The 15559-nt window shown below is 38.2% G+C and overlaps 1 protein-coding gene and 1 pseudogene across 1 annotated transcript; both read right to left on the bottom strand.

Annotated features, from left to right (window-relative positions):
- Window positions 1-703: 703 nt before the first annotated feature.
- LOC149045721 (uncharacterized) lies at window positions 704-2632 on the bottom strand (annotated as a pseudogene).
- A 9059-nt stretch (window positions 2633-11691) lies between these two features.
- LOC149045720 (tyrosine kinase receptor Cad96Ca-like) lies at window positions 11692-14679 on the bottom strand. Its single transcript, XM_089207430.1, has 4 exons — window positions 14498-14679; window positions 12848-12964; window positions 12155-12339; window positions 11692-11909 (listed from the first exon to the last, which is right to left on the bottom strand). Exons 1-4 carry the CDS (start codon window positions 14661-14663, stop codon window positions 11718-11720), a joined length of 660 nt encoding a protein of 219 aa, XP_089063556.1. The 5' UTR covers window positions 14664-14679; the 3' UTR covers window positions 11692-11717.
- Between the last annotated feature and the right edge of the window lie 880 nt (window positions 14680-15559).

Here is a 15559-nt window from a genome sequence, read left to right as displayed (position 1 = left end):
TTAATCAGTAAAGCCGTGAGGAAATGCTCATATAGGTCTCATCTTACCTATAACTGAATAATAGCTAAGAAATATACCATCTTTGAGGACTTCCGTTCAACAGCGCTGGAGGATGGAAAAGTCGAAGGTGCTCTTCCAGACACGTACGTTGCAGCGGAGCACAAACACGAGCTGTTCAACGACAAAATCTTTATCAAAGAGATTCTGGACAGACCATTTGGTCATAGAGTTGTTCTATCAGGAGCGGCAGTGAATATGGAACAGAGATGTCGGAATTACATCAGCATGCAAATAAACAAAATATCCATATCATCCACAACACAACAGAGACGCTTGATGGAAGTGACTCATTTTCTTAAAAAAAGCGCCTTTGTTTTAGCACATGGGGTATTGCAATGGCTTTGGAGATCTTTTTTGGGGGGTTAGAAGAGATCATTTGGTTTCATTGACCCAAAAAATTAAGCAAAGCAATCACAACGTCCAATCAGAGAAAAGGAGGACATATAAAGAGTCAAGAAGAACGCACAGTAAAAACAATCAAACTGTCTGAAGGGCAGGAAAACGCGAGTGACCAATTCATAAAAGCCGATTTTATTAGTACTTTACCACGTCTCAACTTCTTGGCTTGCCTGTCTCCTGTCTCTCTGCCAGATCAGATTTCGTTCACAGATACTGCTTAACTTGACAAGTGAAACGTACAGCTTCACTTCTTAGCCTCACTGCCAGCACTACTTGTTCCGCGTTCGTGCTGTTCTTCACCACTAGATTCTAAGGGTGCACTGTCACTATCCTCTCTGTCAACGCTGAGGGATTTCTCCGCCCAGTCTCTTTTAAGTCTGTCATAAGCTTTATCAAAATTTCGGCGAATGTGGCATTGATCGCCGATATTGAGGTGACTCTCTAGTTCACTGCATTTTTTAAAAACCATGTTGTAGCCTGGCTCAGAACAAGCGAAAAGACCATTCGATTTTTCACCATCACTATTTTGTTGTTGACTTATAGAGCCGAGCCGCCTTGAGCAGTAAGAAGATCTCATTTACAACAAGTCCTATAGCACCCTGAGGCTTTACGATTAAATCTTGGTAAGGAATCAGCTTACCCTGCCCAATACCATAAGCTCTCCATATTCGCATTCCTTCCCCTTCAAACTTGAAGTTGTGAAAGAAATTAAAAACAATCCAACGAACTAAGAAACAGACCGTTTCTAAAACACACCTTTGGAGTAGCACATGTTGTCCAGGTTCCTCAGGGTACAGTCAATTCCTTTTTTCTGGAAACGTATTTGCTGTGTATCTTTCTGCAGTCTGTGCAGATTTCTGTCAAATCGACACTGGATTTGTAATTTTTAGAGAGGAAAAATAAGCAATAGTAATGTTAAAATTGGGATGGGGCACTTATATCGGAACAAATTAAGGCTGGGTGAGTAAGATCCATACCCAACCATATCCATCTACTTTTCCCGCCAATCCCCACCGCCCCCTCTTTTCGGGGGCCTCTAAATAACAATCCATTTTCTCCTCTTGGAAGGCTTCAGTAACAGTAAACTCCTTTACTCCTTTCTTTCTTGCTTTATACTTAACTCCCAATCTAAGCCAAAGTAATATGTGTTCTGGACTCACTCGCTTGTAAAATGTCCTGACGAATACAAAGTGATGTGATTGACAACAGTACGTAATGAGAGTGAAACCCAGAGGAATCTACATTTTAATTTGTCCGTAACGGCTTAAACCAAGCCTTACCAGGAGCGTTCCTCTTCTCGGATTACCAGATTAGTAAAAACGGCTTAAAAATTAATTAATTTATACCTACGCGAACCAACAGGCACAGTGTCTCCAATGATATTTTTTATCTATCTTGCTGTGTTGAAATTCATGTGTTCCAAAAATCGCCGATTTTTTTCCTTCGTGTCTTGGATATTGGCAAGTTTTCGGCGCTTGCCACTACTTTCCTAGCCCATGACGATGAGCTGGACAAACTGTCATTTTTTCTATCTGTTCCTCAGTGATCTCCAACAAACCAGCCCTTGCTAATATTAGTTCCTTCTCAGATAAACTTTCCCATAAAAGGTGGTGTTTAATTAGATGCGCATGAATATCAGAATTACACCAGTCAAAGAAAAGTACTAAATCTGTACCTCCTCGACTACTTTCACATTTGCCTTCTGAAATGCTTGAAAACAATCACAACGCAGCCATTCTTCAAGGCAAATAATGCGAATCTTCTCCATAAGAATTTTGATTATTCCCGTCGCAATGCAAATATTTCCGACTTGTTGAGTATAAAACTTGCATATTACATCATTTGAAATTAGCTCAATTGACATAAAAGCAAACAAACAGACAACCAAAAAAAGAAAAAAAAAGAAAAAAGAAAAAAAAAATGTATGTATTCATTATAGTAACACTTTCGGTGCATATACAGTAAGAAAACAGTTTCCAGCATATTTTGGGTGCAGTTGGCTTTAGTGGCATGCTACACGCCTTTTATAATTGTGTCGATATTGAGACATACAGTACTTAGTGGACCAGCAGTTCATGCTCTGTGGCCCTTCACGAAAATTTTAGTTTATCTGAACTCATCTCTAAATCCCTTTCTTTACTGTTGGAAAATCACAGAAGTGAGAAATGCAGTAAAGGACACAGCCAGGGCGTTTTGTTATTGTTCGTGATTCAAGGTCGCCTTTATTTATGTGGAAAAACTTCCGTGTCCATATTAATCAATAAGGAATCATTGAATACTGACAAGTAATTACACTTACAGAGTCGAAACTCCATTGCAATATGAGGAGGAATACAAATTTCTTTTTCTTTTTCATGTTCTCTTTACAGGAAGGAGAATAATAAGAAGAGGAAGACATAACATCAAATTAGTCTCTTTTTTTTGCCATGAAATACATTTATGTTATTTGCCGGCTGGGAGGTCCGTATGCTGAAAAACTGTGACCGAGGTCTTGAAAATAGGTCACAGTTTTTCACCATACGGACCGACCCTTAGCCGGTAAATAACATATTTATTGTTTTTAAACTTGACGAAATTCTTTCCGAAAGAACCCGAATAATTTATGGCTGTAAATACGGCAAGATCTTCCATAAACTGAACAATTTTTGAGTGAGTAAATGGTAGTTAAAATAGAGGTGATGCAAATTAAAGAGAGATGCCTCAGCGAAACATTTTAATTTCCGTAACGATAAAGGTGATTTAAAAGGCTTCCAAACAAACTTTGAAACATTATTTTTACAAGTATCTGTCACAATCTGACACCTTGCAATTAGAGAGCGCGCAAGAAAAAAAAAAAGGGTAGGAACATTTGAAAACCAACAGAACTAGTTTGGCAAGGACTGTTACGACAATGTTTTCTTCAAAATCAGTCAATGATCTAACGGAAAGTATTATTCACTCTCATCGACCATTCATTCATGTTCGAAGATTTACCTCTGTTCATTAAGTAGACGGCGAGGAAAGTAACTGTGAGTAAATTCAATTTTTTTATTTTGAAGTTGTGAGAGTTTGCTCGTTTATTTGCTGTAATGGCGTGTGTAACTCTGGTCTTTCCTTCACAAAAACTAAATTCGAACGGCACACTCCAACGAGACACAAGGGAATTTAATGCGGCCTTTTCTCAAAAAATTTCTTCAATTTCTGTTGAGCAATTTACGGTACAAATGTCCAAATTGAACGGAATTGGAAAGACTCACCGGGAGCGTATATTTGTTGTAGAACTTAAATTAAAACTTCGCTTGCTCTTTCACTATGAACAAATTGCTCGAGAAAATTCAGATATTACATGAATGAAAGTTCCATCTTTCAGTTTAACTGTAACCAAATACCTCACGTTTCAACTTTCTGGGTACTTTTTGTGAACGATTAAATTAATTGCAGACGGTTTTTAGGCCGCTTGTCAACCAACGTAATGACACTATTGTTTATACAAATTTATTCTGAAACCAATATTTTTTCTGTCAACCAAAGTGATTTGATAGAGAGAAAAGAGAGGATTCATAAGTTATTTATCGGCTTGAGGTAGTGACCGACGTGATTACTTAAAAATATTGCCCAGCCGGAAAACGAGGTATATTTATGAAAAATGACAACGAAAGTTGGGATGTACTCGGCGACTCACGAAAGCGTTACCGTGGCCCGTGGGCAGAGATAGGAAAATACTGACCGGGTAAAGAACCAATCAGATTGCAAGATTCGTTACCGTGCCCTCTAAAAAAACAATAAAATGAGATATTGATTGAGAATTGATTCTTTCTGTCTATTGTAGACTTGCCTTTGCTCGATATGCCCTGTTCTCTCATACGTAAATCTAATATCTCGCATTTTGACTGAACAAACCGTTTTCAGCGAAGTGCGAAGCAACTTTGTCGAATAAAACCTTAAAAGAGTCTACCCCATACATTTGTGCGGCCCCTTTAGTCCTTTTGCTGGTGGCGCTTTTAAACAAGGAAGGTTGTTATTTTCTTTTCCTTTTTGGCCGCCTCAGTTATTGCTGACCTCCCTATTTATACAGTCGCAGTGAACCACTGTTTTCTTTTGCATTTTTGGCCTCTTTCAGCTGACTTTTCCCCACAATCAGGAGGAAAAACCTCAAGATGATTATGTCTAACCTTTATTTTAAAATGCGTCATGCTTGAATATCAAATAAGACCACATTAAACATCTCACAAATTGAGGACGCCACAAAAATGGCTGATTGGTAATTAAATGGCTTATATTTTGGTATTATTAAATTGGAGAATAATAAAAAACGAGATTTAGCTAAACTTTAAGTTCTCTTGAACATTAACTTTATGATGAAAACACCAGCGGTCGTCTCTTATCAATGTTCAACAATTTTTTTTCCACAAACAGTTCACATCTGCATCCAAAAACAAAGCGTAAAATGTATAATGATGTTATACGAATAAATCCTTCACACGAGCTCTAGAATAGACCGTAGGCCATTTTGGCAATAGTCTTGGTTTTAAGGGCGTGATGAATGACTCAATAGCTTAGTCATTAAAACCGGCTACGCTCTCACAGAAAGGTACTATCTGTCTCCTCCTGACGGTTTTTAAGAAGTATTACGTGCTTAGTTATCGCTATCTGTTATGGTATTTAGCTAGAGACTGGCAAATTGGGTCATTAGGCTTTCAAATACTTTATTCTTAGTCGCGTAAATAAACCGTTTTTGGTCGACAGATATGTCAGCCTGCTTGTTTTGATAACACCAAGGGTAACAATACATGATTATTGACACACTTCAGTTGTTGTTGTACAGTTACTGGTGTTGGTGGCCAGCCAAGACCTTTCAAGTTTATTTATATTTCCTTCATTGACATTAATTTTACAAGATATGGATAGAAAAATGATCAATTTTCGAATATTGGCTTCTCGGAAATGTTTGCATTATTACGATAAGTTGCGATGCCAATCACCCTATTGAAAGTTTATCAAATGATTATTTCTTAACTCTTCACCAAGGTAAAGTTAACTAGTGGTGGATATTTACCAAGCTGCCAAGCGGAGATGTAAATATCTACCCCTAGCCACCGGCACTTAGATGAATTTTTGTTTTTGTATATAATTTAATACTGTGACATAAAATAATACAAAAAGATGATTTTGAATAATTTATTCCTGTAATAATCACAACATTTTTGGGCGCAAATCCCCTGGAGGTGAATGGAGAAGGATGTGCGGAGTAACGTTTTAGTAACTACTTTTGGGTTCCTTATATCTATATATGGATCGAAATATGTCGGACTTTCGGGAGATTCAAATAAAAATAATTTTAAATTTAATTTCGTGTGCAGAAATTTCAAAACCCTATCTAAACGATAAATACTTCCTTATAAGCATATTGAACAGTCAAATAGATAAATACTGAAAAAAAGGCAAAACCAAAATTTTTGAGGTCGACATCAGAGTCCCCACTGATCTTTTGATTGACGATCGTGATTTTATTTCACTTTCATTTAAAGGACACTCCCTGTCTCAGAAAAAACTGTTGTCTTAGCCCAGTCTTAACTGGGAGAGAAATCTGAAGTTTAGTATCATCCAATAATATTCAGTAAAACAAGATTGAGGGGCATATGAAAAGCCATTTACATAAATTCTGAACAAAACAAGTCATGGAACAACCGCTTGTGGCACCCTGAATTCAAAGACCAGAGAGTCAGGGACTCAGAATTTATGAGCACTACTTGTTTTCTTTCAGATGGATTAATGATGAACTAAGCCACGCCGAAATGCCCTCGTTTATTTTGTCAAAGGCCCTGCTCATGTCAAAAAACACAACGACGGACAGTAAGAAAATAACTTCCGTTGCCTATTTCTCCAAAAATCATAGCACAGTACTTCTCACGATGAAAGTTGAAGCAATGGGTTAGGCAATGTCAGCGTTTTATGTAAGTGCTCGTGAAAAAAAAATAATTGGAAAATGACTGAATGAGAATCCATTATTATATTAGCTCGTCTGTGTTTCTTGAAAACGCCATCTATCGCTTGATTAAACTCGACATATTTGCAGACATAGTGCACCAGGAAGGCACGATTAGTATCAACAATATTCAAACACAATATTCCGAGACGCCAAAATGCCTGAAACTGTGGAGATAAAAAGTAAAAAATAATGCTTCCTTGGCACTTGGAATATCTGCCTTAGGCCAACTTCTGCACTAAGAATCATCACAATGGGGTCATTTATGTTTCAAACTTCTAAAACACTTTTCTCAGACAATGATTAGAAGCAGTGATGTGAAATAACAACATTCAAGACTAATCAGCTTAATACCGCCTATCTAATCAACAAATTGGAATAGAGAACTCGATTGAAAAGGCCGGTGAGTCAGTTGCTGTCTACAAAAAGGATAAAATGTATTGGGTTAATAATGTTTTGAAAATATGCTACTCCTGGTTGCTATGCGAGCGTAAGCTAGGAATAGAAAAATATATACACTTATCAGAGCTAACGCAGCGCTACTGGATTTCGTCAATCTTACTCTTTGAAGGAAGCCAGATGTCATTTTACTTTATGGTATCCTTCAAATCTACAGTTAGATCCAGACCAGCAATTTTGCTGCAATGAATGGAGTAAACGAAACGAGTGTAGCTTATATAAGTTTATTGAAGCATTTAGGGAGTGCTTTACAACAAGTAAATTATTCTTAATTAGATTAGGAAATATTACTTATACTCGAAACAACACTCACAAACTTACGCAGCATTTCTGACTTTATCAGTTATAAAAATTATCTTAACAGCAATTTCTTTTTTTTCTGTTTTTTTTTTGTCTCTATCAGCCTACAGTCCATAACATCAGCAAAGCACTGACAAGTGCACCAAGTGAATAAACGGTAAACTAAGAAATGCAAAAGTGAAGTAAATAAACAAGTTTTTCTTTGAAGGAAATTCCACTTAACCTCTATTTATAAACTATGAAAATGGTTACCGAAGCATAACTAAAGTAAAAGTAGGAAAAAACCTACGTCTTAAAATCAAAAACTATGAAATATTGAGGCTGAAATTCTCGAAATATAAACTACAAATTGCCACAGAGTGTTATAAGACTACAACCGTAGAGGTTCAGCAATTCTGCTATTACGTCTCAGTCCTGCACAAGAGGAGTTGCTTCAGATGACTCCTCGTCTTCGTCACTTCCAGTTTCGTCTATATCCGCAGCAGTAAGTTGATTACCATCATACTCTTGTACGCCAGCGTCTCCGTCAAAAAGGTCTACAGCATCACTTTGGTCGCCCATATAGTTTCCAAGATCGTCTTGTTCATCCTTCGTGTACTGTAATTGGCAAGTCTTAGGTTCTTCTTCTACTGCCTCCTTTTCAGATTGAACTGCTACAGCACCTTCATAACCAACGGTATTTTCAGGTTCACTTGTTACACCTTCTTCGTCATCAGTTTGAATTTCTGGAGGGAAGACGGAATCACTGAGGCCTTCTTTTTTGATCAGAGGATTGTATTCTAAAGAATCAACATCTTCTTCTTCGGTCACACAAGGGAATGGTGAGGCATCGGGTTTGTTCACCTCATTTGCGGGGCGTGCGAAAGAGGTAGGATCTTCTTTTTCCGTAACAGAAAGGCATTCTGTGGCTTTCAAATCTTCTTCCCCAGGTACAGGGGAGCATGCTGAGTTATTGGAATCTTCTTCCTCAACCACAAGGGGGCATGCTAAAGAATCAGGACTTTCTCCGTCAGTCACAAGGGGACATGCTGAAGCAGCTAGACCGTCTTCGTTCATCACCAGGGAGGATGGTAAAGGATCAATCTCTTCTTCCTCAATCGCAAGAGGGCACTCGGAGTCATCAATTTCTTCTTCCTCAATCGCAAGAGGGCACTCGGAGTCATCAACATCTTCTTCCTCGTTCTCGCTAAGGTATGGTAAAGTATCGCTCTCCAAAGGGTTCGCTTGGGCATCCATATCTTTCTTATCACTCTCAAAAGGGTATGCTGCGCAACCTTCTTCTACTTTGATTCCGAGAGGGAAAGCTGTAGCACCATCGTCAATTCCAACCATAGAGGGATGTGCCGTAGCACCGTGCTTACCCACTTCACGGGTGAGATTTCCTGCAGCTGCCCCTTTGTCTTGTAAGTGAGTAGCGAAGGGGAAAGCGGTAGCACCATCGTCAATTGCAACTACAAAGGGATGTGCAGCAGCACCGTGCTTACCCGCTTCATGGGCGAGATTTGCTGCAGCTGCCCCTTTCTCTGGTACGTTAATAGCGAAAGGGAAAGCTTGAGCGCCATCGTTTATTGCAATCACAAAGGGATGTGCCGTAGCACCGTGTTTACCCGCTTCACGGGCGAGATTTCCTGCGGCTGCCCCTTTGTCTTGCAAGTTAATAGCGAAGGGGAAAGCTGTAGCACCATCGTCAATTGCAACCACAAAGGGATTTCCAGCAGCACCGTGCTTACCCACTTCATGGGAGAGATTTGCTGCAGCTGCCCCTTTCTCTGATACGTTAATAACGGAAGGGAAAGCTTGAGCACCATCGTTTATAGCAATCACAAAGGGATGTGCCGTAGCACCCTGTTCACCCACTTCACGGTCGGGATCTGTTGCAGGTGCTCCTTCGTCTCCTACGTTAATTCCAAGAGGGAAAGCTGTAGCATCATCGTCCACTGCAACCAGAAAGGGATGTGCCGTAGCACCGTGCTCACCCACTACACCGATAGGATTTGCTGCAGCTGCTCCTAGCTCGTCGGGTCCTGCATCTTCTGGGTTTGCAACAGCTCCACGGTCATCGACAAAGTTGTACTTATCCTGATCATACTTGTCATCGTCAAAGATATCTACATATGTCTATGAAAAAGATTAGAAGGTAATCAGGAACTGCATAAGTTAAAAAATCTTGAACGAATGAATTTCAAAAATTCACCAAAGAAATTCAAAAAATGAGTCACTAAAAAGAAAAAAAAGAGCAGATCAGATATCAATCGCAAAGACAAGAACCATTAGTACTTGCATGAATTGATAAGAATAAAAGTCAGGTAAGGTCTTCCTTTCTGTCAAAGTTTTCCAAAAGTGTTATTTTAAGATCTGTTCCGTTCTTTCTTGTGTGTAGACAACAGAGGGAAAATAAGGATGATCCAGACTAATATGACGTAACCACACTTGCGTATGCTTAAAAGTAACCACACTTGCGTATGTTTAAAAGGAACCACACTTGCGTATGTTAAAAGTAACATTGGTTCATGATGAAACTGAATTCACAAATTGTTAGCGACTAGCTAGTTAATGCGTTTTGACACCACATTATTGACGAGAAAAGAAATTCGCAATTGACTTGGTAGGATACCAATTTCAATTGCTGAAGTATATCCTGAATTAGACGCTGTATGGCACACCTTTGTTTTAATATATGTATCCATTGTTTGGTAGAGCTTCACAAAGTGTGGCCGGCTGGCGCTTTCGTATTTCCAGCAGTTTAACATAACCGTGTATCTATAGAAAAACACAGGGACGCATGATCACAGTAATTCCGCGATAGGCATTAATATTGCAAGTAGCAAAGTTGAGAAACCACAACTAGTTACAAAAATAACTGAAATGCTAAGTTTATCTCATTACATTGCAGCTCAAACGAATTCTGGGATGAAAAACCCACCGTATTCTTTATTTGACTCAACAACTTTTCATTTTAATTTTTGTAGTGACAAGATAAAATTAATTTCTTAGGAAGGCTACTTATTCAGACCGAGTGTATCAAAAACACCTGACCACAGCAGCAATCGATATTGCTTTTGACTTATATAACATTCCATACAGAGGAAACAACACGTACAAACTGTCGTCGATATGTTCAGGCTTTGGCAGACGATAACCTTCTTCGATTTTTTTCATTGTCGTGGATTGAGACCATCCTTCGTAAGGAATGCCTCCTGTGGAAAAATAATGTTTTTTTCTGTTTGTCAAAAAAGCATACTTTCTTTGTTGTAGTCACTCTCATTCCTCTCAGCGCAATCGAAATGATTCTTCTGTGAAAACGACAATTGATTGCTGAAATACATTTCGGTTTTACATCAGATGAAAGAGTACGATAAAAAAAACAAATTTAAGTGTAGGGATGGATTTAAGGCTTTTCAATAATGAACTAAATACAGTTCCACTTAAACTTAAGCTTTATGTCAAGTTGTTATGCATCGTCATAATTTTATTTATCAGCGACATTAAGTATTGCTTCTACTTCTCTATTGTACGATGCTCTTTTGTCCGCTCAGTATCACTCATCAGTTAGAAATTATGCGTGCAATTTCGGCAGGTATATTTCCTGAATATAAAGTAAGTAATAAGTTAAGTACCGACGGTGAAGATTTCATACAAGACGATGCCGTAGGACCACCTGTCAAAGAAATGGAAGGATGACGATATATCTCAACTGGGTTAGAAAGATAATAATTACTCAGATACTTGGGATGTTTAAAAGCATGCCATCAAGATATAAGCAACCTCCCTAAGAGAAAACGCCATATTTATTAGTTTAATCATCCACTCATCCTTTTATCCGTCTTTTCTTGCCCTAATCAGATTTTGGATATTGCTCGTTAAAATTTATATTCATGTAAAGTCTCATACTACAGCTGTAACCTCAGCTGTTCCCCAGCTTGACGTTTCCTAGTGACTCTCTTACCGATAGAGCACTGAATATTCTAGTTTCCCTGGCTACGTTAAGGTAGAATCGCAAAAAATGTTCACTCTTGGAATATATATGTAGATAATAATCAATACAGTACGTACACATCGCTTTTGGTTGACAGCTGTTCCACATGTCCAAAGAGAATCTCGGGTGCAGTCCATTTGATTGGGATACATCCCTGGATGAGTAACCAAAATATTATAAACATCTAAAATCCAACGAGGCTTGTATACAACTTCTAAAATAATTTGCATATAAGATTAAAACCGTGATGTGAGGATTCACGATAAAGCCAACAGCAGTAGACACCTTTGTACAAATTCTATGAAAACGATTCACACACTCCTTTTGCTTTAAATCTCCTGTGTTACTTTGCCCTTCGAGTTTGTATCTTTGCTATTCAGAGAACGATATCTCTTCCGGCTTTCTTATTTCCTGTATTCACTCCTTAGGTACAATTTTTTTTGTTCTGTCAAAGTTTCGATACACTTAGAATGGCTCCCCATTGAAGGGAAATATGTTTTGCAGTAAGACTGTACAACTGAAAAGAAATGTTTGTAAGGACAGTAATATTTTAATTCTTCACGTTTTTATCTTCCATACCAGCAGCCCCAAAACCAATTGACTAAATGATGAAAAAATTCTGAAAATTACCCTCTTGGCATTTCCTGGGCCGTATTTGAAATCCTGATAACAGAGCCCAAAGTCAGTCAACTTGCAGACACGATGCTCATCAAGAAGGATGTTACGAGCTGCAAGATCGCGATGAATTACCTGAAATAAAAAAAAATAATGATATAATCTGCTAAAAGGAACGTTGATAAACTACATAAAATAAAATAAAATAAGGTATAGGTAGAAAGTTTAACATCATGCTTATTTCAGACCATTTCTCTGAGGAATAGTGATTCTAATGTGCTGGATATTTTTTAGCCGTACAGAGTATTCTTCTCACGATTTGCAAGTCATGCCATTTTAACACATGCAGGACCATAACCCGGAAGAGTTTGAGCACTTACCCCTCTGGACGCGAGGAAAGTCATACCATGTGCGATCTGTTTAGCAAACAACACCATGTCATACGTTGTCAAGTGGTCGACCCCTCCGACCCCATGATGATATTGGTCGAAAACCCCCCTGGATTTTCTGAGATAGCCCAGCAAGTCACCTCGCCACAGGTACTCCATAATAAGTATCGGCTGAGCTAAGAGGGAAACACAAGAAAATTAATACATGGCAAGCAGTGCAGAAGTTCCAAAATGTGTTTGAAATGTACATGCTTTATCTATTTATACATTAGGTTATATCTGTAATGAATCAAAGTACAGACAGAGATGGTAAGTAAAAGAAGAAAACACGCAGATAGAAAATAGACGGACTCATACGGCAGATAGAAATCTACAGAGAGACAGACAGACAGATAAACGGAGAGACAGAAAAACAGAGATGACTGATAAATAGACAAAGACTTGCCATCTTAAGTTAAAGCTTTTATCACAATTAGCATGTAGATTTTAAAGCTAAAATCTTCCAAGTAATATTCCCTACATACGGTGCGAAGTAAATTTCTTTAAAACAGTCAAAAAAATGAAATAACCATCGAGTTAGTACCCCATCTTAGCAATACTGATAAAAGTAATGGTACCAGTGGTTGACCTCAGAGATGTTTTTATCGTTACTGTGAATTAGCTGATTATAATCATAACAATTACCTCCAACTGTAACACAACCAATGAACTTAACAACATTTTCATGGCCCTCCCTTCCAAAGAGTTTTAATAACTCGATCTCTCTCAGCAGGGCCTTCCTTCCTTTCTCTCCGGAGATTGCTAAGAAACCACAAAAAAATGAAATAAACAAACAAACAATGCATATCATGAGAGACACAATTAATTATGTGGTAAACATCCACATCTAGAGATGTTGTATATTTGGTGTTAAACTATCAGCGAAAATTTCATTTGGTTTGCATTAAAAAAAAAGATAAATTACGTATTCTAAACCCCATAAAATCCATACTTGTCAAAAAAGTGTCAGTTGGTGGTCCTGTTTAATTGAATTGAACATGAAATTTCCAAAATAGATTCATCTTCGTTGAAAAAATTGTTTCCCAAGGAAGAGCAATTGTTATTAACTAGGTAAGCTCATTGAACCGCGCGATTGTTTTACAGACAACTCACAAAAGTACAGACGCGATTAAGCCAGGAAATTGCACCTGTTATAATACCTAATCGGTCGAATAGATATTTGAGACAATTTTACACTCTGTTTGTGCCTTCTTGTTTCCTTCCGTTCACATGCTACCTAATCCTTGATTTTATCTTATTAAATGTTATATAAATTCATAAGCATATCCAGAGTTATTGTAAATTCATTTGACTCTGTAAGCTTGTTAAAGTCGAACCTGTATTTAGCGGTCACGCGCGGGGATGGTTGACCGTTTAACATAGGTTCCACTGAATAGGGGTGTTACTGATAAAGGTTAAAAAAACGTCATTCTATGCCATCACGGACCACTTGACATACACAACCTTGCTCAAAAATACAACCAACATTGATTTCGGGAGATAAACATGGATTAATATTCACTTGAAAGATTATTCTTAATTTTATTTGAGTACTTCCGCTTTAGTGACCGTTCAGTACAGGTGGGGAACATGACAAATAGGCTGTAAAGGGTGACCACAACCGCTTGGTATAAAAATTACTACAACTAAAGGAGGAAAATGTCGGGACTTTGAAAACCGACCGCTTATTACAAGGTAACTGCTTAACACGGTGCCGCCTTATACAATGTTCGACGACATTGTGATTTTCAGCCTTTTCCAACAAAAGAAGATCATACTACCACCACTAGACGGGCATAAGGCACGAATTTTTGCGCCAAAGGCTCACCTTCTCTAAGTTTCTTTAAGGTCACATGACATGATTTCCCATCAAAAGTTTCTAAGCGGGCAACTTTGCAAAATATACGACGTCAGAAGGTTCTAGGTGAACAGCGGGTGACTTGTGGTGGTGCGAAAGTAGTGACATTTTTAGTATTGTAGGGCTTTAATGCAATTTAATCAATAAATTTCCATTTGTCTCCACAGCTGCTTATACTCTAAATGATAATCGTGTTCTGCTCTGACAAATTACCTGACGACTGGTCCCTCGGGGAACCCTTCGCTACTTATTTGACATGCCAGCTGGTAAATCATTTTAACAGCGCATAGCTTTTAAACTATCAATTTTATATATCAGATAGGTTAATTAAGCGAGTTCTAAGAGAAATGCTCTCTATGAAGATGAAAAACACTGAAAATTGATTAAGGATAGTTGAATTAAGCTTTGAGTGAAAAAAAGATCTAAAAATTACTTACGTAGGTAGCACTTGACAGCAACTGTGCGATTTCCAGGTCTGCCACGGGAACGACCCAGTAGCGCTCGCCACACTGAACCAAATGCCCCTTTGCCAATATGCTCACGAAGGTTCAGGCGGTCAGCTGCAATCTCCCATCCATCTGTGTTTACGTTCAGCTGATCCATCTCAACTTCATCTTCCCCTTCACTGAATAATTGCAGATGAAAACAAGACTTTAACTATCCGTGTTACCTATCTATCTTTTCCTTCTTTGAATCTGGTTTAGCGTAACGTGGTAAAGATATCTTCTATATCTCCACTTTAATTTTTTTTCTTTTCATTTCATTTCCAGGTGCTTCAGAAAATTATCACTTGTGACATTTGGATACCAATTTACTGAACCTGTTTTTTCGACTCATCGACTCAGAGAGGAGATTTTATTGAAAAAAAAATGATTAAATAAACCTCTCATGAAGATAACCTAGCGCTGACTGTGTTTTTCGGCATTTTACGTCATATAAATATCGTGTCCCTACACGAGAAATGAAATACTAACCAAAACCATCCGAAGTATTGTCTACAATCGATATATCGAGTGGTATTTTAAATTTGTCCACAAGACTCCGAGTGTATTTCAACTTTAGTTTCTGTAACAAAGAGTGACGAAGGGTCAAAGCTTCTCTTCTTCTTTACAAGTATGCCACCCACAACTCAGCATACTGGTTACAAAAAAAAAAGATACTAAACAAGCTGTCAAAACAAGTGAAGGACGGACGAATCCAAAATAGAAAGAATGTTAAGAAACATTTGACTGCCATTTGATAAGAACGGCTTCGAAATCTGCCGCTGCTTCGAAAGGAAAAGTCTTTTATTTTGGACCATGTGCTCTTGGTGGTTTTTGCTCAGCAGTGGCGCTTGTCATTACTCTACTGAGACTTATTCAAGAGTTAGAAACTTCGGAAATAACCACACGTTCAAACTGAGCATTAGAAAAAAAAGAGACAATTCACTTACTGCAGCCTAGGTGGCACCTCAGGTGGGGCTATTATCAAAGGATATGTGGAAAGAGATGAAAGAAATC

Source organism: Pocillopora damicornis, chromosome 5, assembly GCF_964200805.1.
Source record: "Pocillopora damicornis chromosome 5, jaPocDami1.2, whole genome shotgun sequence".
Taxonomy (NCBI): domain Eukaryota; kingdom Metazoa; phylum Cnidaria; class Anthozoa; order Scleractinia; family Pocilloporidae; genus Pocillopora; species Pocillopora damicornis.
This window is presented reverse-complemented; position numbering and strand designations above follow the sequence as displayed.

Excerpts from the sequence above, each read along its gene's own strand:
- LOC149045720 (XM_089207430.1), bottom strand. The coding sequence starts at position 14,663 with ATGGATCAGCTGAACGTAAACACAGATGGATGGGAGATTGCAGCTGAC. Across the intron at positions 12,965-14,497 it reads TGCTGTCAAGTGCTACCTAC|CAATCTCCGGAGAGAAAGGA; the intron begins GTAAGTAATTTT and ends GTGGTTTCTTAG. Across the intron at positions 11,910-12,154 it reads CTTTCCTCGCGTCCAGAGGG|GTAATTCATCGCGATCTTGC; the intron begins GTAAGTGCTCAA and ends TTTTTATTTCAG.